This window comes from Esox lucius, chromosome 3, assembly GCF_011004845.1.
Source record: "Esox lucius isolate fEsoLuc1 chromosome 3, fEsoLuc1.pri, whole genome shotgun sequence".
In the NCBI taxonomy this organism is placed as follows: domain Eukaryota; kingdom Metazoa; phylum Chordata; class Actinopteri; order Esociformes; family Esocidae; genus Esox; species Esox lucius.
The window spans coordinates 14,982,271-15,009,594 of record NC_047571.1 but is presented as its reverse complement, the minus strand read 5'-3'; the positions used below and the strand labels follow the sequence as shown (position 1 = coordinate 15,009,594).

At 44.6% G+C, this 27,324-nt stretch overlaps 1 protein-coding gene across 2 annotated transcripts in view; it reads left to right on the top strand.

The window, feature by feature from the left end:
- The first annotated feature begins 2,208 nt into the window (after nucleotides 1-2,208).
- LOC105018767 (cadherin-2) overlaps nucleotides 2,209-27,324 on the top strand; it is a 72,042-nt gene continuing 46,926 nt past the window's right edge. For both annotated transcript variants that reach the window (XM_010884462.5, XM_034291458.1), the window contains exons 1-2: nucleotides 2,209-2,426; nucleotides 4,457-4,568. In XM_010884462.5, coding sequence (XP_010882764.4) covers nucleotides 2,370-2,426; nucleotides 4,457-4,568 — 169 coding nt within the window. In that variant the 5' untranslated portion in view covers nucleotides 2,209-2,369. The remainder of the gene's footprint in view (nucleotides 2,427-4,456; nucleotides 4,569-27,324) is intronic.

The following is a 27,324-nucleotide window of genomic DNA, read 5'->3' as shown; positions in this document are numbered from 1 at the left end:
TTAGTAGTAAAAAAAAGGTGGGTAAACTATAAAGTCCTCCAGGCGATTGTGTAAGATAAACAATTCACAAAACATGTGCTATTTTTAAGCTATATAATTTCATTGCTTTTCATGCAGGTCTTTTAATAGGGAGTTAAATTCTCTACAAATTGCACACAATTCACAGGTTATTCCTCCCAAAACAGTTCATTTGGACTGGACACCACTTTAACAGAAAATAAAGATGAACATGTTCATGGTGAAATGTGTTTTCTTTTTTAATTACATTCATGATTATTATCTAATTTGAGCTGCACTGCAATAATGTATTGTAAACAGCAGAAGAGCACCAGTTATGTACAGTGTGTGGTAATACATGTATACTACCAAAGCACAAACTCTCTTCTCTTTCTGCCCCTTCCTATATTGTAGCCGTCCTCAGCATTACTGTGTTCATTGTCCTTGTTTGTCTCACTCTCTTAAAGCAATATTTGGAATCATGTTTTAATTGCTGTGATATTTTTTCACTGCACCTTTTTTAATTACTGAAAAAATAGATCAAATATATTTCCTACTACTGGGGGTTTAGCCAACGGCTCAGACCATCTACAGTACTTCCTATATGTCCTCGCTATATTTTTAGGATTACGTATTAGCTAGCTCATTAGTTAAGAAGTTACTGATGCCAGCGGCAAGAACTGTACAGTATCTACGTAGAGCAGAGAATTGCATTGAGCTAATTAGCTGACAGGCTATCTACAGCAGCTAGCTAACTAGCTAGCCAGCTGACTGAAACATCAACTATTTTATTTACAATTTGACTCATTTTCCGAAAGTAAGCTATTAGTTTTTTGTTCTTATTCTACAGCAGACGCATGAGTTTTGGACGTTTAAAAATATCCTTACCTTTGCAGCATCTTGGACTAGCAAGATGCCATCGCTGATCTGGGTCAGATATGAAGACCACAGTTGACTCATGATTCAAAATGTTCGCAAAACGACTGACATGATTAGAAATTGAAAAAAATAATACAAACGTAGCACTGAATGTAGCTGGGTACGCAACAAATTGTAGATAAACACGATTTTATTAATAAAAGGCTGCGTTAATAACCTTTACCCTCCAGTACATCTCTGATGTTAAATCTTAAAGATTGAGAGAGAGAGAGAGAGAGAGAGAGAGAGAGAGAGGTGTCATATCTGATTAGCATTCATGCTATTTGCATATCCTTCTAAAATCATCAGAAAAAAATATATTTATTATTTGTTTTGTATGCTATTAAATATACCATAGGAATGCGCATTCACCGCCTACTTTAGGAAGACGATTTCTCCTAGACATTTAGGCTGTGGCAAGTTTTTAGGGACTGGAAAACTTGGTGGACTTGGTTGAACGTGGAAGATAATTACTATTAGAATTAGCAAATCTGACACATCTGAGTTTCCCAGCTCCCACTAGTATATGAACGTGGACTATTTCCTGTGTTTGAGGGCATTATAATCACCTTGTCATTTAAATCACACTGGATTGACGGCTTTCATTTTAACCTTACATTTGCCCACTTGTGATTGTGTATTCGTTGTTTCACTGTTTTAAGTTACAATTTCGGAAATCGTAGTAAAGACCCAGGTGCGGACTGGCCATCTTGCATCTCGGATTTGCGGGTCAATTTCTATCCCCGTGGAGCTATAGGCCTATAACTTTTTTGCGGGAATGGCTAGTTATTTATACAGTGTTGCGCTGCGGGGCATTAAGGAAAATTAATGGTCCGTTAATTCAGAATAATGGGACAAAATAATAACCAGTGGTTGAAATTCGGGTGGAAATGTGTGGTTTCAGTCCGCCACTAAACAGGGTAGGAAACATAATTTTTTCATGTCGAATATTAGTTAGTTAATGATATGCATTTGCACATATGCATAGACTAATATATTTAATACAATCATACATGTTATCCTATCCGATTGGCAAAATCCAGGTATGCATTCGTTGTCTTTAATAATAATAACAGTCATTATTTTATCTATTATCAATTATTATCAGGACATAATCGAGCTTCCCCTGCGTTTCAAATCAATGTACAAATTGTGGTGTGAGAAATTGGCGAGTTGACCAGTAGGGAGAGACAGTGAGAAAACCTGGCACAGCGACAGCGTCTTCTGTCGGGGGGAGGGGGGGGGGCTGCATGGGAGGGGGTAGCAGCCTCAGTACCAGGCGGTGATCTCAGATCGGAGAGGAGAGTGGATAGGGGAGGCTGCTAATGTTGCTGCCGCTGCCGCCTTTGTTGTAAGCAGGGAACGTTTGATTTCATCACTACATCCAGACTGCAGCAGACATACGGATATTTATCACGGATTGCAAGTGGAAATAATTAACAACCGGCCTATCCATGTACTTATACGAGGGCACGGGACTGCTTGTGCTCACGCTTTTGGCCGCTTTGCAGGTAATGTGTCTCCGAAACGGCTTTGAGTTACACACAACAGTTATAAGACTAGTGCTTGTTTTCTGTGAGGATGCTGCTGCCGGGATTTCTCCGGTTACCCGCCCGGTTGTCTCTTGCAGCTCTCTGTTTTGAGGATGGAAAAGGATACATGGGCATTTTATCCTGGATTCCGGATCGAATCCATCCAGTAGGCTATTGGGAACTTGATGCGTCAGCAAATAATGACAATACCTAATAGATTGAGGTTGCTTGAAAATAAACCTGCTTAGACATTTTCAAAGCTATTATTTTAAAAAGGATAGTGTGTTGGCTACAATGAATCTATCTTTTAATTTGCTTTTGGACGTATACAATTTAATATTATCAATTGTATTTTAAGCTTTGTAATGTATTTCTAACGTTGATTACAATACTTGTTATTTGTATTTATTTTACTTTCTGAGATGCATTATAGTCTATAAATGCCCATTCGTTGTCTACATTTTAACCTTTTTTCGAACCAACATGATAGCGACTTGAATCATCCATCTGAACGACTGATTTACAAAAACCTACCACTATACTGTTATCTTCCTAACGGACACGACATTAACCTCGAGGCAATGGCCCGTTCCGTTTTGTAAATAGGCTCAGTGCAAACTGCTACAGCGGTTCACTTATGTCGAGTTTCACCATCCTAGTGCAATCCACAAACTCTTCCAGAGACAATGCGAAGTTAATGTTTGATTTCCGACCTCCTCGCCTTGATCTCATCTGCCTGTAGTGACGAGGATCGAAAGTACAAAAGTATCTAGTAGCCTACTTATAAACTTTAATAGCACATACTTGTTTAATGGTTTCTTCACAGTTAACTTTTTTTAATTTGTAGTTTCAATTACTTGAAGTTTAAAATAATTTAATTAAATTTTTCTAAAAACTGTTTAAATATTAAAATGATTAATCTCTACTATGAAATAACTTTATTTTGTTTAAAAAAAAAAAAGCTATCAGACGTTTAGGTAGAAGTACTGTGGTGTGTGAACCATTGTGCCTCTTGGTGTGCTCTGTCTGATGTAGCATGCTAGGAAGGCAGCCCTACACCTCCCCCTCCCTCTCCTCCCCCTGCATATTCGATTCAAATTCCACTGATTAGGAATGGCAAGTGGCACGGATACCCACAATGCTTTTTTCTGTTGAGTTCCCCTTGTTTCACATTCTTTTGAGGTCTGGTCTTTCTAAAGAAATAGGATTAAGTGTATTTGGGGATGTGGGGTGGCTGAAGCCCACCCGGTATGTCTGATTGGATTTGCACATGCTTTTACAGAATCAGTGATTGCGAATCTATTTTAACTCAACTCTAGCTAATGGCCTACTTTACCTTCAGATTATTTCTTTTGTCTATAATAAAAAATAAAAAAATCCATATAAAATGTAAATAGATACTGTATTTTTGCAGATTATCATTAATTATGTTAACTAATTGCAGAAGTATAACTGATCTAAAAAAAAAAACACAAACATTAGGCTGTCAGAGAGAGAGAGAGAGAGCGAGACGGGGAGGAAAACAGAGATGATGATGTGGTGTTTTGTTTGAGTAGACACAGGAATTCAGACACAGACTTTCACCCCTACCGTTTAGTAAAACTGTTAGTAGTTGTAGTCTAGTTTTTACTGTTCCTGAACTTCAAAGAGTCTCGTTTACCCAGAACAGAGCAGAGATAAGGGGGCCGGCCAGCCATGAGCCTCTGAGATATATCCACTGGCTGTGCTTGTGCTCGGGCCTCTCTTTCTCCTCACAGAGACAAATGGGGCCTGTTCTTGCCTAGCCGGGCTCTTTGGCTAATGCTTAACCCTTTTGGCCTCATTATCCTAATTGCAGTCCCTGCTATAAAAACAACAGATGCTTTTGTACAACTGTGGAGGAAGAGTGGAGTGGAGGGTTCACAACGTGAACTGAGCAATACTTTTGGGGGGTAGTCAGAGAAGGACGTTTTGAAGGGGGGATGATTTGCGACTTACTCATTCTCTGCCCCCCCCCCCCACACACACAGTTCACCACCGAGGGCAGAGGAACCCCTCCTCTATGCCGGCCAGGCTTCTCTGAAGATGTGTCCGTCGTGGCGGTGCCAGAGAGTGCCGAGAAGGGACAGCCCCTTTTCAACGGTAAGTGGCGAATCTCTCCATGTTTCTCTTCACTGTCTGTTGATGTCCGTTCATGTGCGCTGTAGCGTGCGTGTGTCTGCCCATGTCTATACTGTGTTTTGCTCAACACATTGCTGAGATTTAGCGCAGTGTTGGTTGACAACAAGCATCAAACATATTTCAACAATTTGTGTCAATGTAATGTTGGCCAACAAACCCATGTTCTTTGGTTTGTAAGCCAATAAAATCTGGATCAATTTATCTCTGCTTCTAATTATTTTCTTTTTGAAGAACAGAGCACAATTTAGATTTTTTGAATCTTGGCAGTGTTTGCTGAAATGCCAAAGCATAAACATTGGGACAATGCGTTCCTATGTTTTGACTGAAGCTTTATTTGCCTTTAAAACCAGTTATTTGAGCTCTATATTTGAAGAATTTGAATTATGTTGAAGCCTTATGAAAGTTGATAACTTAAAGCAGTCCCTTCTATAAAAAAGGAATGTTTCAAAGACAAGACACAATGAAAAGACATATTTATTTTAGTTCTGAAAAGGGCTTTAATGATTGTGGATTTTGGATTAAGTAGTCAAGGTTTTTCCTGTATTTTATATAAATATTCCCATACTATGAGGTTGGAATAATAATGTGAAATTTTGTAATACTGTGAAATGATAATCATACTCTTTTACTGTTGTGTGACATCACCAGGCAGTCAATGAGTTGAAGACCCATTATAAAGTCAGTTCCAAATCTCTCAGACAATAAAAGCTAGTTTTTGGTTTCTTTTCCCCAATAAGACCACTGATCAGACCGTCTAATAGAAATGTTTGCGATGATACAATATATTGTCAAACAATATCACAGTATTTAACTTTATCCATTTCTATCTTCCATCACTACAAATAAGCTATATATGTTTGTGTAATTGCTTCTAAAAACATTTGCATTGGACTTTTAATAACTATCTGTCGTAAAAAATAGCCATGGCTTTTTAAGGCCCTTTGGATGCGAAATTTATCAAATGTAATGTGTATTTAAAAGAAAATCTTCAGAGCTGATAAAGCATCCTTTTTTATGTTTAGAAATTACATATCCAGAGAATACAACACAGCTTTGCTGACACATGCGTCTTATAGAACAAATAGGTTTAACTACTTGGCACTTCTAAGAATGAAAGGCTAACTCTGTCCCATCCCTTCATTTTCTTTTTTTTTATTCGGTTCAACTATTATAGGAGTATTTCTTTTAGAAGCAAGGACATATTAGTGCCACAGAGTTCAGCCTGATTTCTAAGTTGTTGAACAATAGCCTATGACTCTGGTTGATTTTGTTTCCTATGGCTCACCACATGTATTGCCTGCTACAGTACTGCACAGCGTTGACACTTTGTTCACTTTCAGACCCCTCTGGCGACTTTTATTGGTAAAAGAGTCTAGTGACAAATTTGGCTACCTTTTTGGGCAGCCCCGGGGATTTTTCGTTGATTTAGCTACTTTCCTGTTTATATACGTGACACTCAGCTGAGCTCAGCTGCGCTGCTGTGCTCGATCTCCAACTACTGCTGTTGTATGGATCAGTCACTTATGCCACCTACGCTGCCTCTCCCCTTCAGAGCCTTTTGGCCATTTCCCGCTGACACAAACAGGTGACACAAAATCCCAATAGGTTTATTTTCAAAAGCAATTTGAAAAACAACGCAGAAATAGAGCAAACAAAATTCTTAATTGATGTGTGTATAATTCTAAAATTAGCAATGCTTTTCTCTTTATCGATCAAAAAAAGATGTTTCTGAGAGAACTTTGAAGTACTGACTTCGAGTGCTGTACTACGTCTTTGCTTGCTGCTAGTATACCACCAATTGCCTAAGACAAATTTGTTTTCGGTCACCCACCCACTAGTCTGGAGGTGATAGCACTCAGCGCACCAAGAATGGAAAAAGAAGCACTTTTTCAAAGTTCATTTATGGCACAAATTTCACAAAAAGCTAAGCTTTAGAGCCGTTTAGACTACATGAAAGAACGCAGCCCAGAAATATTTCTTATTTGACATCCTTGTTTACTTAAAGTTTCAATATACTTTGGCAGGTACTGAGAGACGGTTGTCAAATGTTTATAGATATTTTTCATACACAAGATGAATGAAGTATATTTTGCTACAAATATCTTCACAAAGCTGAATAATAATGATATATTTCTTGGTTTTCCTCTGCCTCAATCACATCAGACTCTTTATCACATGTGTAGGCATGGATGCATGTTGTGTGCTGAGGAACTCATCCGGTTCCCAGCCGAATTAACGGGTCTCTGTGCTGCTACCACTCATTCCACTCAAGTCACTGATCTGGCGATAAACGTACTTCCTGTCCTGAGTACATACGTTGCTCTTCGTATGGCAATACACCATTCAGAAATATGTCATGTTTTAAAAATTTTACATTTTAATGGACCCAACTGCAAAATGAATGGTAACTGTAATTATAATTTGTAATGGAATACATTACCATTGACTGGCAATGTTTGCGAGTAATCATTCCCAAAGTGAACATTTTGCCAAAGAGACAAACATCGCGCACAAATTATAGTGACAGCCACCAGCAGTACCTCTGGACAAAGCTGAGACAGAGCTACAGCTGATAATAAAACAGGAATATACCAGCAACATGCTATCCAAGGGCTTTAGGCCTTGAGGTCATCTTTACCAAAAAATGACTCCACTGGCTTTGGATTTCACAGTGTGTGTCTAGAATTCACAGTCAGCCGAGAATGTGAGTCAGAAGAGAGATGGAGGCCAAGAACGGCATGGGGGGTGTGGAGAGAAAGCGAGAGAGTGAGAAACAGAGGGGGGAGGGTAAAAAGAGGAGAGGAAGAGGGGAAAAAAGAGAGAAGGGAATACAAGAGTGGATTGAAAAGAAAGACAGAGATTTTGCTGGGCCTTCCGTATACCTGATTCGCTGCCCAGCCTGCCTTTGATCAACCAGGTGACGGATTTCCCACTCACTTGGCTTGTGGATGGGCCAAGACCAGGGCTAATCAGGTTCCCTTTTGTTTCACTGCCTTCATTGCTCCTCTTCTCCACTTTCTTTATCTTCCCTCACCCCCTGTCTTTTCTCCTCTTTCTTTTCCCCTCCACTCATCCCTCCCTCAGCCCTCCAGCCTTCGTTGGGAGAGGTTCCCTGACAGGTTTCCTGACTGTGTCATTGTAATGCGCTGGGCTGTGGCTTGGGCTCAGTGGCCCAGTGGTGTGGGATGATGCTAATGAAAGCGCCAGTCGCTAATGAAAGGCTCCTGTGGCATGTTTTGAAAGACAAAGCTCACACGGTGTGGAGGGAGTGTCGAGAGACCCTCCACCCCCTCCTGTTTTCTAACTCCACTTTCACCATGCTGCTTGTGAATATTGTTTTTACCAGGAGGCAGTGTAACCGGGGGTTTCCGAGTGGCTCCTAACCGCATGAGGTGTAGAGCGTAAAGCCACCACACCACAGTGTTTTTCTTTCTGTGAGAATGCCTGCCTCCTGTGCATTTCATTGCTTTCCTTAATTGCAGCCTTAGCCCTACATAATGGATGAATGGGGACTGACTGAATCTTGTGGCACTCATTCTCCTCAACCATACCTGAGTGTTAATGCTCATTGTAACAGAAAATCCTTCCTTGTTATGTCAGAAATAATCTAGCAGGCTCTTTGTAATATGCATGACCCTGTCCTCATTTAGAAAATCGAGGGAGCATTTTGTGCTAATACTAGGCCCTCGCCTAGAGATTGATCATTTTGCTTCCCCCAAGTTGGGCAGAAGGATAAATGTGAATGTGACTGTCAGCCTGTCATAATGCAGTGTTAGGTACAATATGCACACTTTGTTCTTTTGCCAGTCAACACTTTGGAGTGTGGAAATAGTAGAAGTGTGTGGAGTCTGGGGTTTAAGAAGCTTCAGCCCCCCCAAGATCTCTTAAAGGGATTAATTTCAATGATTGATTACCAGAATACACACCTTGAAAAGATCACAGAGAATTGAAACATTTACATGCAAATAGAGTGGAATAACAATGTTAAAATGCCCAAAACACATTCAACACTGCTTGGGTATTCTCTTCATTGGCAATTTCTCCACAATACACAAAAGTAATTGTCTAATTCTGAAGACGTAATGATTTGTTAGGTAATGCTGATCCATGGATGAGCTGTTGGTTGGCTGTAGTGGATGCTCCATTGGTTCTCAATAGAATCGTTCAGGTGAATCTGTACAACGCTGGCTACCAGAGCAGCAGAGAGCAAAAAGGAGGACAATTATTTATATATGACACCTCCTCTCTTTATCCGATGATGTGGAAAAGGGATTTTAGCTCTTTGTTTGTGAACGCGAATCTGCATCAGACTCCGAAGGTTTCCCGCTGCTGGCCCCAAGGGGCCCCTCATGACCTTGTTCTAAAGCAGGGGACTATTTGTTTAGGGCTTGCTGATACTATGTCCCTGAGAGAAAGACCAAACATGGCCTGTGTCCTGTATGTACTCCCACTCGCTATACTCATCGCCATTCACCGCCACAGCTAAGCTGACCACTTCCCATACCAGTGAGTGTTCCTATGAAAAGGACATTTTAACATTCATGTCATGTTCGTTTCCTGTTTGATGGAAATTACTCATCTGATGAAAACAGCAGATAAAATGGCAGCATGGCTGGCGATGGCAGTGTGGCCTGCGTCTTGAGGCTACTGGATAATGGAATACAGGCTATAGAGAGCTGACATGTATTGTCCTGCCTTTCAGACAAGGAGTTCTTTTTTTATGCAGGGATTTTAAGCGAGTAAGTCACAGCGGCATTATTCAGCAGAGGCATTCCTCTCCAAAACTGGGTTAATGAAAAAGCCCAAAAGCCTAATTGAACTTAACACACCCTCCTCCAGGATGCAGCAGCCCTGCCTACCCAACTAACAACCCCCACCACCTACACTATGCTACCCTACTTTCCATTTTTCTTTTTCTTTTCTTCCAACCCTGAAGGCCTTTAGTTTCAGATATGTTTGCCAATTAAACGCGCCGGGCCGATGAAAGGCGACTGTGTTTATGGTCTACTTCAACCGCACTTTAAGTGCTTTTTGGGCCAGCACGTCGACCGTGTCCACTGAGCTGTTTTGTATCTGGCTCCACTGACAGTGGGTTCAGACCCTGAGCCTGCCGGCCTGGCTGGGGAGATACAGTTGAACGATTACACTATGTGGTTTAAACAAGCAGTGTAAACATCAGCTGTGAGTGTTGGGGCAACAGCTTCGCCGCTCTGTTTTCTTTAATGAAATGTGTGCTGGACAAAAAGACCTCCTAGGATTTCGAAATCACAGCACTTTTCATGACTTTTTCGTTTGGTTAAATTACCTTTCCCTGCTCCGTTTTATTAAGACACATCCTTTAAACCAACAATTAAGCAGTCCCCTTTGATGAAAAGAAAACATTTCAAGAAAAAACTATTACACATAAAATATAACACATTTCTGGTGGTTTTGGTTCTTTTTTTGCGAAGGGGTTGCTGTTGTTGTTCTGGTTCTTTGCGCTCAATCTGATGACCCCTGTGCAGATATTTTTTTTCTCAGAAGTATTTGAAAGGCATATGTGTTTGTTCAGACGCGACCCTGGTCGACCTCGGATGGCGAATTGGGGCCGGTGCTCAGCAACTGACTCAACCTCTTCTGCGGGGGCGGTGTGAGTGTGTTGCACGCATGTGTGTGTGGATGCTGGTGGCAGCATGTCATTCTGGCAAGTTTATACTGAATGGAGAGACCAGCTAATGAAGGTCGTGACCCTGACTGGGGCGGCGCCACATGCACGTCACTTCTCAGTGCACGTTGCTGCCTAATGATGGCTGCTCATGGGTAATCACCACAGATACCTAATCTGGTAAGTTTGCAAAGTCACACATTGTTCCCTGCTACTTTTTGTGTATATCGACATTCTTGCTACAAGACAGTGGCTAATTCAGGGAAATAAAAGGTCAGTAGGGCCGGCATATCGGCGCATTCACATTCACTTTAAAAACTGCTGAAGTGCTAACATTATGACATCATACCTGAATTCCTCCACTTTTGCATTTAACATCCATCCATGCGGGGAGGTGGAGCGTTTCAGGAGGGGCGCCGGTCAGTTGGTTGGGTCCGGATGTTTCCACCATCCTCCGAACTGTACACCTGATAAATGGTAATGAATTAGTGTGTCCGTGGCATTGTAATTAACAGTGTCTTTATTAGTTCTGAGAGGCAGCCTGTGGAACACTAGAACACACTGTCTGCCGGGTTCTTTTGTCATTTCTGAATTCCCCCATTGAGTTTATAGGACGTTATAACAAAGATACACGGGATCGGGGCATGGGGTCAGTTACCACATTCCGGTTTTGAATAATGCCCATCTGAAGGTTATCCTCAGTCAGTGTCATGGCACAGTGCATTGTGGTCCTAGATAAGAAAGTGTGTGTAACCGCCTTGTGAAACCAAGCTCCCCCTGGCTGCCTTGCTACAGATGAGGTTGTATAGCAAAGCGCTGTCTGTAGCACTGATGTCTGTGCCAATCCTGAATTATTCAATAGTCAAACAAGGCTTCCTTAATATTCTAATCCCCTGGTGGAGATGAGATCCATAACTACAGAGGAGCCATCATCCTTCGATAAAGAGAGAAGTGGAGGAGCCGAGGAGGAGAGGAAGAGAAGCGGAGGTGGGGGGGGGGTAGGGACTGGAAGCAGCAGGAGGCATCCAACCCAGCCAAGCCCTTACTTTATTATTTTTTTCATTACAAGGATCGCTGCTTGTTACAAGATGCCCTTATCTCTTGTTTTTTATAGTCGGACATCAAGTGGAACCCAGCGGCCACACCTCTCTCCCCGTCCCATTTGATGGTGGTTCTAAATCCCAATCCCTTGCCTCTCTTGTTTTTAGCCTCGGCAAGCACCTCTCCCTGAGTTATCCAGTTTGCAGCACCAGTCCATTGGTCTCCTTCTCATTCTCCCTGTTTAGCTCTTTTTCCCCCGCCACACAGATCAATAGATCCAGGGTCTTTGTTTGGCCTGATCAATATGTTGTAATGAAGGTTGTGCTCCAGTTCCCAGCTAAAGCATGTCTGACTCTGCCAGGTTTCAGAGGAATCTGCTTTGTTCTTTATTGTTATGAGGCCCTATATGTTTTCGTCCCCCGCACGTTTCGTGTCAGTGTTGGTCTTTCCCTGTGCCTCGCCGCCATGGCCTAGATCACCGTCAGTGTCATGGCGGCTAATTGGATCTCGGTGGTATATGGCTTCAATACCTCCGACTTCTGATGCAATTTAGCCCTCGATATAGCACGTTGGTTTGGTTAGTTGAGCAGGTGGAGGAGAGAGTACAGGAGAATGAGCCTGGCTCCATGGCACTCTAAAGGCCGTATCATAACCATGAAATAGTAATGTCTTTAATGTATTTACGCAATCGCCCCCATCTGCGGCTAATTTTCCACACTGTCGGGGGGGAGGGGGGTCGGCAGCGTCTTTCAGGGCTATGATGCCGGCGTGACTGTAGAGGTCATATTTTATTTATGGCTGACCTTTTTTCTCACCAGCGCCTCCTTATCAAATAGGTAGCCTGCTCAGCATCTGTGCGTGTTTTGGGAGCAGACAGGGACTTGTGAAATGCCTGAATGCAGATAAAGAGTTTCGGTGTGAGTGGCTGACAGAGAGTTGACATTGGCTCCGGCTAACCTTCGGTACGGCTCAATTCTCACTTCTCGGCACTCACGCTCATATCGCTCATATCGGACGCTAGCCCTGCCCCCTATTAGACTGTGGGAAACTGACATTGGGTGGTGGTTAAGGTGCCTCTGTGTGTGTGTGTGTCCGTGTGTGTGCGTGTAATCTGCAACGATTGTGTGTGTATGTGTGTGTGTGTGTGTGTGTGTGCGTGTGGGGTCATTTTGTCCTTGGCATATCATTTCCCTATTCAGACGGCCCTGGGCTTCAGTGGAGCTCCTCTCCCGCTCCACCAGTTAGAGGAGAGTTCCACGGCTGCTGCTAAGGGCCTTGCTTCATTGTCAGTCACCAGCCTATCATTCCGATATTATTCAGCGGACATTAAGCAGCGTCTAACGTGAATTTTCAAATGGTTTAATGTCAAAAGGTTTAACGTCATAAGCCTTGATGACGTTTGGAACAGACTTTTTTTTTCTCCAAATGATTGTGTTGACTGTGTATCCATATAAGGTTTGGATGTGGGAACCCAGGCTGTAGGTTTCATACAACAGGTGCACGGGTAGGTTGTCAGTCATATGAAGGTTATGTGCTTTTATTGGTTATTTGCTTCTGAAACAAACCTGGGCCCCAGCACTCTCGACCCACTCTGGCTTAGATTTCTGGAATTGATGTGGTGCTTCAATCTAAAAGTCTGTCACAAGGCAAAGATGAATTTCTTTCTTTTTTTTTTTTTTTGCAATCCTATCCCTCCCTGTAAGTACTCTGTGATGAGGTGAGACTGAGGGGAACGGGAATGGTTCCTGTCCGCGTTGGTTTCTGAGCCTGAACGACCACTCTAATTCATATGTGTGAGTTTTATTTAACAGGAAAGACATCCGGGGAGTGCAGAACATGACCCTTCCATGTAATGACATTGGGTAGAAAAAGCTATGTTGACCTCGCTTTCCACGTAGGCTTCCATATGTGCAGGCTAGTCTTAAATCTCCAGCTCGCACTTGACAGACAATAGATCAACACAGTAACACAATTAAGTTTATTTTAGTATAAAGAGCTGACCAGATTGTGGTTTTCACTAGTTTCTTTATTTTTTTTTTAAGAGGCGGCCCTCTTTAGTTTGGGCAGCAGCACAGCAAACAACTCCATATCTCTCCTGCTAGATTCTAGCTCTACAAAGAAAGCCCTGTTCACAGTGGTGCCCCAGCAGTTGATTGAGCAGTATTCAAAACCCCTTATTTATTGTGCCCTCCTCCCGTTTTTTCATTCCCTTTCTCTGTGTTGTGTGCTTGTTTTTCTCCTCATGCTGCTAGCTAGCTGAGTGTGCGGAGGCCATCCCTCACATTGTCCACCACATCCCACCATTCAGTCGTCGCTAAGCATAATGGGGAACAAGAACAAATATTCCTCGTACCACAGGAACTCACAGCTTTTTTCTCTCTTTCTCCTTTTTCTTTGTTTCAAATTAATTTAAGTTTCTAATCCTCTGGCTCTACCTATCTGTCAGCAAACAAGAGGAGATTGAAGGCATTTAACAATTAAATGAAATGGGACCATCTCGTGTCTGTAGGCTCATAGAGGGAAATTAATACTTAAATTCATTTATTTATGAGTCTGCTCCACTGAACTGAGAGCGTGAAACAGAGCAAAACTGTGCCGGCAATGCATGAGTGTGTTTTTAGTGTTTTAAATGTTTTCTTTCTTGTTGAATGTAAAGCTCACCTCAAGGTCTAAGCTGCAGAGGCCAAAGGAACTGGCACACAATTATTTCACAGACAACAAAAGGGGAAATTTGAGGCAGGGAGACATTAATTGACCCAGATACTGTAACCATGTTCCACAAAGGCCAATATCCTGCTTGGGATGAGAGAGATGACAGGCAGCCTATCGCCCTCCCTCTTCTCCCTCCCACCGGCCGCCGTGGGCCACACCAACTATTGTGTTCCGGAGGGGGCTTCTATTTCAACGCAACAGCGGCTCTTTGGACTTTGCTCTCTGATGAGTCGCCAGTGCCTATCCTGTGACATCCCCCTCTGACACATCCTCCCTTCCCCCTCCATCTATCTGGCCCTTCCGTCTCGGACCACTCCCTGCCCATCCCCCCCTCCTTCACGTAAGCAGCAGTGTGATGGATGAGCTCCCCTGTCCTCCGCTGGATGATTGAGTGATGCGTGGACACAACTGAAGCATTCTGCTTAGCATTATGCTGTGTCCAAACCAACCCCGGGATTTGTTCCTTATGTTGACCTTGACAACCTTGTGGTTTTTAGTCATTAGCTGAGCACATCTTTTTTGACGAATTGCTCGGCCGGTGGTGTTTTGTGGATGGTGGTGTTTTTTATATTTCCCAGTGGTCTCTCTGCTTCAGCAGAAGAGGCCTCAGTGTCTGGCTGAGCTATGCTGTAGGAAGGGACAGAGCGACAGAGAGAGAACGAGAGAGAGAGAGTGAGAGAGAGAACGAGCGAGAGAGAGCTGGAGAAAGACAGGCTGAGGCAGGATATGAATAACACTAACTCTCATCACTACACACTGATCACATGACCCAGGGCACATCCGAAGGGACAGTTATCGAATTTAGTAACATGGTCAAAAGAACAAACTAATTATGTTGATTTATATCAGTTTAATCTCGGGCATCTGGTTATTGGGAACGGAGGCGACAGTTCGTCTTCGCCCAACCCAGACTGTTTCCTCGTCAGACGAGCGGATGAGCCTGTCCATATTACTGTCCCACTCAAAGTGATATACAGTTACCGGACTGCTCTGACGCTGCCGCCGTCATGCGGATATCCCTCGCCCCGCCGTCTTCAGCCCGGGTTTACATTATCTCACCCTGTGTCGATATTTACTGAGGCCTTAAAGAGCATGCAGCGTGACGCCACTTTATTTGCTTTAATAACGCAGGCTCAGCAGGAGACAAGCTGAAGGTATTGTCAGGGCGGTGGAGGACCACTTCTGGGGTGCTCATAGCCCCGGGCTGGTCGCTTATAGCCCCGGGCTGGTCGCTTATAGCCCCGGGCTGGTCGCTCATAGCCCCGGGCTGGTCGCTCATAGCCCCGGGCTGGTCGCTCATAGCCCCGGGCTGGTCGCTCATAGCCCCGGGCTGGTCGCTCATAGCCCCGGGCTGGTCGCTTATAGCCCCGGGCTGGTCGCTTATAGCCCCGGGCTAGTCGCTTATAGCCTCAGGCACCCTGGATGTTGCACCAAGTCTGCACTACTTGGGCCTTGCTCAAGTATGAACTGAATTAAAGATAGGAAGCCTTAATAGATTTAATTACGGATTTGAGGCTCTGCTTACCATGGAGAGCCCACTTGACCGGGCTTGCTTAGCGGTGAACACAAGCATTGTCAGTCAGTATGTCAATATGAACCAACATAAAACATGAAAGAAATGCTAGTTAGAAGTGGCTAGTAAATGTCCTCTGGTTCAACGTACATAGTCAGTGTTAACTCACTGACATTCCTGGTACTTTCCGGTAACCCTCCTACTGTACCAGTCAAGAGAGCAACACACTCCATCTCATGACATGCTGTGTCTCTCATTCACTCTATCCACTAAGTGTTCTAAGCACTGTGACCTTTTGGCTAAGACAAGCTTCCTTCGGCTGACTTTAAGAGTTTGGAATAATGGGCTCACCCATTAATGTGTGGCATGGCACTGCTAACCATATGAGGGCTACGAGCCAAGGTTATTGACCTTTCACGCCTGTCACTAGTGATAGAGGGACTTGGGTATGGGAGGAGAATGAATTGGCCTTATTAAGGACCACGAATTGGAATCAAAGACCTAGGGGCAGCTTTATCCTGAAATGTTCCCATTCAGTGGACATTTTAGTCTCTATTTTACACTATGGAATTTTCCTTTTGCTAGAATTCAAATTGATTGCGTCTGGCCAGAGTGAAAGTCACTCAGAATCATATTGCCTCGACTAAATCATGATGCATGGGTGGAAGGCCAGGGTTAAATGCGTAAACTGATTCTAGGATGAACACTTGGATTTCAATCTTGAACTGAGGTCATTATTACTGGACTAGATGAAGGATTTGTGTGGGGATTTGAAAAGATTTTGTTTCTTTTTTTCAAAGATTTTATGAAAAAAAGGGATTTAAAGCTAGAGTTGCTCCAGTGTTTCCAATCTTTTCTCCGTCTCCCTGCTGGGTCTTTGTACTGCGCGTGATTGATTTGGTATGTCTGTAGCTGGAGAACAATAAAAACAGAGTGGAGGGCAAGAGAGGCAGAGTTTGACGAACTATGTAAAGAAGGTCTGCAGGGTCGAGGGCGGGTTGTCGGAGATTGTCATGGGTTGAGGAGACTCGCCACATGTTATTAGGGTCTTGTTTGTTCCAATATGAATGTCTTAGTGGGAGGGGAGGTAGGCATGCAAGGCTGTTATTGCATTTTCCTCTCTATGGTTCTTTTTTCATTTGTTTTTCTGCTGCCTGTACCGAACCACTCCTGTGTTTTGTAATCTCTGACCATACATGTCCCTTGTGGAGTTCACTTAAACACTTTTTGATTGACTTTGAAGAGAAGCTTATCAAGGGGGTCCCACCTGGCTTTATTTTATTCCATCCTCAACGTATATATTAACACAAGACCAACCGCTATCTCCTCCCTTTAGAAAAACAATTATGGAAAGAAAATATAGACAAAGCGGTGCAGCCAGTGAATTGTCTTTACTTGGGTCCATCTGTAAGCTTGGAAAAAAAGAGACGTTCCAATTTAAACCAGAACTCTTCTATAGTCTGTTTTTTTAATGTGAAAAGAACAAAGAGATAGCAGTAAAATAATGACTGAAGCTGATTTATGAACCCTTTGTGTCATTTAGCCTGCTGACAGTGAGGTGGAAGGATGGGTGGTTTCTGAGTGTGTGGGTGTGTGTGTGGGTGTGTGTGTGTGCGTTCGGGCATGTGTACATATACGTGTGTGTGGTCAAGGGAATCCATTCCATGCATGGCGTTCACAGAGGCAACTTGGCTGATCTAGAGGAATTCCTCCAGTGGGTATTGAAGGGAGGCTAAGTAGGGGAGCTCAGGCTATTTTGGGCCCCCTCTCCTGGCCTGAGGTATGCTGAAGTGGGTGCCATTTGACGGGATAACTTGAACAGAGATAAGCCCCATCCTGCCTGTTCACATGAATGTGCCGAGGAGGTTCAAGGAACAGACACAACGGACCGACACCACCTCCTCTAGTTTGTTTGTTTTCAGGGTTGCAATCAGGTTTGGTTTGGGAGGGGGGGGGCTAACCTGTCTAGGTTGCAATAAAGTTGACCTTATTGGATGTGCAGGGAAAAAAAGACAAATGTTGGTTGGGTAGGCCATTTGAATGTGAAAGGCTTGCATTCTCTCCCTCTGTCCCACAGAGAATGTGTTGTCTAGGAGTGCTAAGGTCACAGTGACACAAACAAGGCCATTGTGTTCTTTGGAGCGGCAGTGAATTTAGCAGTGCTATTCTATTCTGTCGTGCATCTCCCCTGACCAGTAATGGCCATTGTTAGAGGTCTTTTATATGGTTGCTGAATGATTCCTGTCTGAATAGAGATTTGATGAATATGATGTTGCCATTCAAAACCGTTCTATATGAGATTTACAGCACATTAGTGATCAACTGGATAAGCAGTTTGCCTTTCATGCACGTTCAATAGGAGAATATGAGTATTATTTTGACCTGTTTTAACTGAGAGTTTTTGGGTAGTTAAACGTTAGGGATAAAGACAGCAGACCTCAAGTGTTTGAGTACAAATGATTTCTGCGCCGTGGAGTTGAACGCGTACTGGCGTGCGTGACTGGCACTTTGTCATGCCCGCAGCTGTGTGCCCGCTGCCCTGACTCACGAACTTGAGTCATGCCAAGTGATGACAGCCTCGGGCAGCGCGGCAGCAGCACAAGCCAGCGCTGGGATGGTGCTGCCTGGGAGAATAGCTCTGACGATGTACGCAAGCCCACCTGTCACACCACACCTATCCCCCTTAACGCAGCATCTAAACAACGCCGCCTGTGGCTTTCCTAGCCGAGGTAACAATAAGTGGCCGCCGTTATTCCGCTGCCCCCCGACCCCCCCCCCCCCCCAACCCCGCTGCGGTCCCTTCGGAGCGAGGCCAGTGTGGCCGTTGATGGGGTGGCGTGTGGTGAAGTAGGTGCCGTCTGGCTGCTGTTGACAGCTGGAACAGAATTCCATGCCACTTGGCCACAGCTGAGGCTGTGTCTGGCTTCTCCTCTCCTCGCCCACTCCCCTCCAATCTGGGCCTTGTGATTATCCCTGCCGTTTATTTATTGTTCCGCCGCTCTGAAAGCGCAGTGCAGCGCCAATGGAAAATGTGATTGCGCCGCCATTGATTTGTGCCTGTTTGAAATAAGGTGGGCCTGACAGAAAGATGCACATTTAATGTGGTGGCATTTCCCTCACCCCTGCTCTCCCTCCGCCTTTCTCTGTCTCCCACTCTCTCTCTCTCTCTCTCTTTGTCTCCCCTTTTCCCTCTCTCTGTCTGTCTCTCTGCTGTTTCTCGCTCTCACTGTCTTTTTCCGGGTAGTGGTTTCTCCTCCCCAGGCATGTGGTACTGTGTGCGTGTTTGTAGCCATGGCTCTTTAGCCTCTTGTCGGGCCTCGACCCGTGGACCACTGAGGGGTCGGAGGCTGTGTGTGTCTGCCTCAGCCGGGAAGAACCGCTGGTCGCTGCCATTCTGTAGGGGATGAGTGGGGATTGGCATGCACTCTGTCTGTCGGAATCTGTTTTATCTGCTCACAAAACATGACAGCTGGACTGAGCTTTGGACCACGCCGATGTCTCTTCTCCTGACTCTTTCTGATCAGAGATGGCCATCAAGAGTCTTCCACAGTCTCTTTGCTATTCTCTAGTTCTGGTTCTAAGCAAAGCTCAACGAAGCAAAAGCATGTGTTAAGAATTAGCGCCGACATAACTGTTTAAAGAGTGGGCTAACACATTCAAGATGTTCTGCGGCCGGTTCCTTTGCTCTCTTTACTTTCTTCCTGCTTTCTTGTGGTGAAAACACTGAGCGGTAATACGTGAAAGGGTATCAGGGAAGTAATTTATGTGCAGAGGGGAAGGCCAAGATGAGCCCTCCCCCTGGGGATTAATGGAAGTCTGTGTCGCTGTTCACAGGAAATATGAAAGGCTCTTTGTTGGTGTAGGGGGCTCACCGCTCAACGCTCGCTGCCAGCAAATAACCACCCCTGTCATATCCAAAAACCCCTGCCCCCCTCCCACCACCAACCTTTAAATTCATTGCCTTGACGGTCTCTCATCCTTCAAACTGATTTTCTCCTCTTTTAAGCCTATGTGTTTTCTGTCAAAGTCACTCATTTATTATTCTGCTGCAGTGCTCTGTGTGTGCCGGGGTAGTTTGGAGCGACACTCAGAGGCTCACCCTATTAGTATTCACTGTCACTTCTATGGTTATGGCCACTGTGGAAGCGGAGGCAGCCAGGGTGAAATAGTGGCACCCAGAACCTGATTCATGGCTTCACCTGTGATTCCATGTTTAGTATTATCTGCCTACTCTGATCTATTTTTCTGCTGCTCAACAACTTGTGGGTCTACCTCACTGTTAAGGAGTTAGTGAGTGTCTCATTTCTTTTCCTTCGCTGCCTGTCAGTAAATAATGGTTTCTTCCCAACTGGTTGTACAGAGTTGTAATGGTTTATTTTTAGTGCAGGGCCTTGTCATTGAGGGGGCTAGCCATTAGGAGAGGCTAAACATACTTCCCTAGGCTGGGTTAGAATAACAATGGTCCGTCTATCAGTTTGGCTGGGAATGAGCGTTTCACACTTCTGGTGTGCGTCTTTCATCTAGTCGAACCATGTTACATGTCACACTTGTGGCCCGGTCAGGAAGGGAAGGTGAAAGGCTGTTATCCCTGGTGTTAATTGTTAGAAGTCACCTGTTAAAATGGCTCAGCAAAAAACAAGACATAACAAGAGGATTCAGAAAATTCTCTCTTTTCTTTGTCTCTCTTTCTCGCTCCCTTCTTAACCACTGAAAGCACTTCCTGATCGTTGTGAGCATAATTGTTTTACAGTGTCTGCAAGACTGAATATATTTCCCTGTTTTTTTGTACTTTAAGGGGAGGATTAAAATGTGTCAGATGCTATTGTTTTGTTCTTCTTCGCCTGACTTGCATAGGAATTTGGTCTGTTAAGCACTTCAATACAGTACGGAGATTAATGTGTTTATACAAAATCCTCTTTGCAGGGGCTCTGAGCTTACCAGGACTACTCCAAGGAGTTTCATTATTTCTCTCTTAACGTGTCCGGCTTTTCTTTTAGACCAGAGGACTCAAGGCCTTTTAACATCTTCATCCACAGTTTATTTGGTTGGTTCAAAAGGGACATAAAACCAAGCTGAGATTCAAACCTCACCTCAGACGTGCGGAAAAGCCTTATGTATGAATTCACATTCATTGGTTTCATGTGTGTTGTCTATAATATTGTTACTTGTAAAAGCAAAGTATAAAATACCTTTATGTGGCAAAGACCTCTGACTACTGCATGTTCAGTAGCTTATACTGATTTGCAAAGCAATTTTCGAAGCTTACGTCTTACACAGAACACATCACTTATTCCACTAAATTGAGGCGATAAGATAGAGATTTTAAGTGCTATTTTTTTGTTTTGAAGCAGGTTATTGCTCAAGCTCTCCCTCTGTCTAGTGTGGACTGAGTAGTGACTCAGTGGATGGAGGAATCTATTGGCTCCGTAGTGACTCCCCCAGGCAGTCTCCAATGGATTTGACATGGATAACACTGTTGTGTTTGGAATGAAAGGGGGAGGGGTTTTGATACAGAATGAGACCCCGAGCCGGAGTGAAGAAGAAATCATGCTGAAGAAGAGTAAAACTCAAATGAAGATCAAAATGGGTGATGGCAATAGGTTATCAAAGGGGTCCAGGCAGAATAGCTGTCTGCAACCTGTTTCACTCTTCTCTCCTGAAGAGAAGTCCACTGCTGTGTTCTAGAGTGACAGAGTTCTGCTGTTGGAGTTTCAGGCAGAATATGAACCAGCCTTTGAAAGGCTGAAATAAAATACATCTGCCCTGTGTGTTCCATGCCGTGTTATGTTCATAAATGTTTTATAATGCTGTTGGCTCTGGCTCCGGCTCTATCTGATGCATGATGGCATGGAACAGAGTCTTCACTTCTATAATGAGGTTTCATCTGTTTTTTCTTTTCTTAAAATGTCTTTTTGCTGTTTTAATTGTGATACTGAGGAAGCCATTCATTTCTTTAATTCACTGGACTCCAGTCGATGTCTGGCGTGGCATGGTAGGAGGGAGGCTACTTTAATGGCCGTCCTCTGGAAAGGATAAGCCTGATTAGGTCGGATGGGCCTCCTGTCTCGTATAACCTAATGTGGGAGTGATCGACGGAGCAGGAGCGGAGGATTCTGGGGAGGAGGCAGTGTGTGCAGTGGAACTATAAATGGGAACCATGTTCCTGTTCCCTGGCTCTTGAGTTTGTAAATTGGCCATTAGGCCTGGTATATATAAGGAGGAGGAGGCTAGAGATGGAGGGGCCAGATGTCATTGGTTGTCGATGTGGCTGGGGGCCCACAGTGGGTCGTCAGTACGGGGGGGGGCTGTGGTAGTTAAGAGGGGACTTGGGCTGGACACTGTCCCTCATTAAAGGGGCCAGGGCTGTGCTGGCAGGCCCCGTAAAGACCCCCTTTAATGTCCTTAGCAGGAGGAGCTCCGAGCTCCAACAGTTTGCCCACAGTCATAAAAACGGTCCGAATTCCCCAAGATTCTCCACTGTCATTTGGTCTTAGCTCTTGGCACCAGCTGTCCTAGCCTGTTTAAATCTAACACGTGGGCGCCGGCCCCCTCCAGTTGCAGTTTGTGCCATATGTACAGCAACACTGATCTGAAACTGGACTGGACGGCTCCCACTGGCCTGCTTCAAACTGCTTCTCCACCAAAGACTCCCCCTGGATGATCGAATGGAACATATGCAAGGAGAAACATCAAGGATTCCAGAATTTGGTGAAATATCATACAGCTCTATTGGTCACATCATTGTGATTTATGGCACCATCGGGGTATCTCACATTTCCACTCGGTATGCTTTGCCCTCATTCTGTCTTTCCTCATACTGTGAAACCGAATACGGCCATGGCTGTTTATATGCAGCTAACGTAGTCCTCGACGACAGTTCTGTTCTGAGGGTTGAGGTGTCACATAGCCAAGGTGTGGTGGCAGCTAGGAGCGTCTGTCAGAGTAGCTGTTGTTTATCTTGTTTCTTAACCCCGCACACACAGCTGCCGTGCGTTTGGCCAAGGGCCGAGGGTCAGAGGAATGGTGACGACCTCTTAAGTTGGATTCCAGAGAGACAGAAAGGCAAATGTTAGTTGCCCAGAGTTCCTATGATATCCCATGTCGCCGCAGCTGCCATTTCATCTTCCCGACACAAACACGCACGCGGCCTCGATGCACACCTAGACCCAGGATCCAGGAGGAAATCTGCCCGCGTCCCAGCTGCGGACGCTTGAAGACATGCACTGTTGCTAAAATACCATTCCATTGAACGACTGAAGCCTGCATGCTTAATCATTAGCGCTTCTGGCGTAATGGCCGGCTTCTTTAAGTGGCCAACCAAAATTAACAACAACTGTATTGTTAGAGAAAGAACAAATGTGATTTAATGCTTGATTTAAACCTGTGTTCTCCACCTAAGTAAACTGTACATGAACATCTAGACACATTTCTAATTAAAATGGTGTTTGGATAAAGTGCACTCTCTGCTAGTCACTCTGTTGCCCCTGGTTACGGCACACACACCAAAAAAAAATCCCCTTTAACTGTGTCCCTTTAAACTCCATTGTTTCCAGTACTTTAGTGGAATGTTATAGCTCTTCTTTGGCTGTGGCTCAGGGAGTTGCAATGGAAAATCTTATTTACATGAGTCTGTTTGGTTGGTTTTTGGCCCTTTGCTGAGGAACTGCTTGGCAGAAGAGATCACCGTTGAGTGCTCTGTTTCTGACAGATGAGTCTTTTTAACAGGACATTTGAATACAGCCCCATGGTTTCCCCCTTGCAGTGCATTAGGATGTTGCTTTACAGGAAGCCCATGAACAGACTGTTTACCTCTTTTCCCCTCTTTTGTTTCAAAAGGCAGTTCTTTGTCTCTGTTCTCTTGCCCCCCCCCATCTTCCCTCTCACTCTCTTTCTCTCCTTATCCTTCCTCTTTTGCACTTTTCTCTCTCTTTCTGCCTCTCTCTCTTACTTGAAAAGCGATATCCATAGACTGCTTCAGGTTACAGTGCCGGCTCGCAGATACTTTTCAAAAGGTGAACACGGAGAATAATGTGATATGGCAGCAGAGTGGTGGATGGGGAAGAACACAACAGACCGATAGGAGCTACTCTCCCCTGCTGGCCATGCTGTAGGCTTTCAGCTACTGCCCATTGTGAGTCGTCTCAAAAGGATTGGTTTGGGGGCGACCTTTGCCCTCTCACTCCCACGTTATGTAAATGACTGCACTAAAGAGAAGGATGATTCAAGCATTTCTCTACACACACGCACTTCCGTCTCACACTCCCGTGTTTAGCTTGTGTTGGTTTTGAGGTGTGCGCGATATGCTCCATATGTATGTGCTCGTGTTTTGTGTGCATGCGTGCGTGCATACGCATGGATTTTTCCGAGCCCTGAGGCATCTAAACAGCATGTTGTTTCCTGGAGGAAGATACCACCAGGCTAAACTGGTTGTCATGTAACAGAACTGGCCTACTAACCCCATCACACAGCCTGGTGTCGGTAGAGTTGGGAGAGGGTAATCGGAGCTCCCCCAATGGGCCTCCCTCCCCCACCCCCCACCCCCTCCCAAAGTCTGTTATTGTCCACACTACATAAAGGATGGGGGTAACAGAATATGGGCCAACGTAGTGTTGAGGTTCAGCGACAACGCCCTTTCCCAGAACCTCTCCTTCTTTCTGGCGGTGACCATTACCGGTGCTGGTGGTTTTAGTGGTCTCTCCTGAGAAAGTTGATACTTCTGAACTGCCCCCCCCCCCCATGTGAAACCCAGTTAACGTTAATTCACTAGATTTCTCCTTGCTGTCTCTAACCAGTGCCTTAAAACAGAATGTTCCGCCCCTCCCATGGTGCGTAGTAAATATTGTGAAGCAAGTCCCGCTGAGGCTTGTTGACACATCACTGATTAAGTCAGAAGAGAAGCACAGGTGGACCGAATGGCAATTTTTGTGTGTCTGTTGTCTTTTGGCTTTTGTTCTATTCATGCTTTCCTACTGCTTTCAGATGGTGGTTGCTGAACAGTAGAAGGATGGAGTTTAAATCGAGGGACAAAAGGAGAGAAATTCCCTTCAGAATCAATGTGACTTCAAAAAAGTGACAGTGCATTCCAGTCTTTAGTGATTGGGATTGTATTACAGCTTACAAATGTGAAGCAGTTCTGACAAAAGATAACAGTTGTCAAATGTAGCCAAATCTGCACTGTTGTAGCTTGTACCAGTATTTTCAACAACATTTTGACACGATGAGAAAACTCACAGTGATCCAATTGTATCGTGGTCCACCATGGATTCACATTGTGGTGGGATTTCAAACGCGCCCCATTGGGGCACAGTTCTAATTTCCATCCGCCTCAACTGCCATACGCGTATGATATTCTTTTAAACCTCGCCATCTGTTTTTTTTTAACAGGGGCCACATTAGTCAATAACTAGGTCAATCATTCTACATTTTCAGGGCCCACGATCTTGTGTTATTCAATTTATATAATGGACTCTGTGGTTCGGCGGAGGGTTTTGCCCACGTCAGCGTCCCTTTCCTCATCTTCAAAATACTCTGTGTGGCTTTGGTAACAACGTGATTCCAACCATCTGTGTTGGGGGTTTAAAGGCCAGCAGCCTAGCGTCAACGAGCCCAGCTTGGATCGTGTCGCCGTCTGACCTGTTGTCTCTGTGTATGCGGCATTCAGATTCTCTGTTCAAACACTGAATCCGCTGTCCTGTTGGTGGAGGTGGCGCCGACTCCGCGCCCCTGCCTTCCGGTGCTGAGCCTGTTACGTGAGCGGCCCGCGCCGGCCCTCGCGAATGATCAGCGTCATATTTTCCCGGGGAACGATTAAGGATGGCGAAGCAGACAGCGTTACGACGTTTATAGGATTTTCTGGAGGCACAGTGCTGACATCATAGAATTGGTAAGACTGTAAATGTCGGCTCTACGGGTTTATTGGAGCTGCGTGGGAGAAGCCCCAACACCTTCTCAATACAGCCATATATACGCAGTGTTTAGCTGTATAGTGGGAGAAATACGGTGTGGCCGGGAGCTCTAAGGAGGCTGGCTGCGTGTGTAATGGTGACTTGCAGCCTCTCAGGCCTTCTATGCCGTAGTACTGAAGATTAGCAATTCTAACAGACTGGGATATTAAAGTTGGTTTTTACGATCCTCATAAACAACCGTGGTGGGCTATAGGCCTGTGTTATTGAATTAATATAATGTGAGTTATTAGGCAGTACGTCTTGGGCTATCCATGCATTTTTCAGAGTCTGTCAGAGCGAGACGGTTCTTAAAGAATGAAGAAAATTGAGAATCACGTCCCTTACGTAAGATTGTGGATGATGTGGAGGAACTGGAATAAGAGCAGAAACTGAAAACATAAAATCTAAGAAACATCAGCACTTAACATCCATAAAATGTTTTTAAAAAAACGCTTACTTTGAGCATACACTGCAAGATTTCTAACATTCGATGAAGGCCAAGATGAGCTTAGACTATTGAAAGGCACATGCTCCAGTAGTTCCTCTGAACAGGCTCAGAGACCTGTGGATAGCTGGGGGATACAGACCTGCCCTGGAGCTCAGGCCCTTCCACTGAAGAAGCTCTGCTCTGTAATCTGACTAACAGGACTAGCCACAGTCTAGGCTCCTGGACGTCTGCTATTCACACGTTCCCGAAGAATAGGTTAAATCCCGTTCTCCAGAAATGCTATTCTTGTACCTGGAGCCCCGGCGGGGGATTGCTGAAGAAAATGGGACGCCACCTGGCACAATTTAATCCTCCAACCATTTCCAACCCGGAAGCAGAGTGGCAGCAGCCATGTACCCTGTTATTCTATGTTCTAGCTGTGGGGCAGCCGTTGCCAAGTTTAGCTTTCTCCATCCTCCATTGTCCCCTGGGAATGAGAGCAGCATACTGTAAAGTATTGCATCCGAGGCCAGGCTATACTTGGAAGAGCGAGCGTATTTGATTTAAAAAAAAAAATTCTCAATAAAACAACACTAAAAGCCTGTTTAGTATCACTTCCTTATATTATACACAAATCAAAATAAACATTGCAACAAATGAGATTAGTCATATGATCCAGTCTGCATCATTTCCCTCAGTAGCATCTCTCTGTCTGGGAATGACCCCACCTGTGGAAAATACATCTCTAAAAGGCAAAGGGTTACCACATTATCCACTGACCAGTGGAGTAGTCTGGGGCAGACCATGTGGTTTGATGTTTAATCACTCATCGTATGTGAGCTGTTCAAAGGGAGAAGAAAAAGGCACTCGGTAAACACAGTCAGACGCTGGAGCTCTGATGGCAGTGGGCTGTCTTCCTGATCAAGCCCTTTTCCACGGTGGCCGTGACAAGCAGTGAACCCCAGTCTGTCTGTTTGCCCCAGAGGTTGGTAGGGTTGAGGCTGGATAGGAGTATGACAAAGCTGGCCAGACTAAACATAGCACATCTCTCTCTTTTCTCTGTCTTACTTCCTACCACCCCCACACCCCCCCCCCCCATTTGCCGTTCTCTTTCTCTCCATGTCTCTCAGGGTCTTTAATTTTCAGAGTGACTCAGGTGGAGGCATTGCGCTTGCCTGCACTCCTGAAGCTCTACAATCCACTTTACAGCTGGGTAAAATGCATCACCAGGACTGCTCTAAAAGCATTGTTTAATTGCCAGACAATTATCACTTTAAATCTCGCTTAATTGTCTGATCGACATTTGTGACTTTATTCAAAACAAAAGACCCAGTCAGCACGGAAAAACGAAACAAAAACTAGACAGCAGTTAGTTTCGTCAGTATAAACAATCTGCTTTCCATTAAGGTCACAGTCAAAGAGAGGGAGAAGCATCA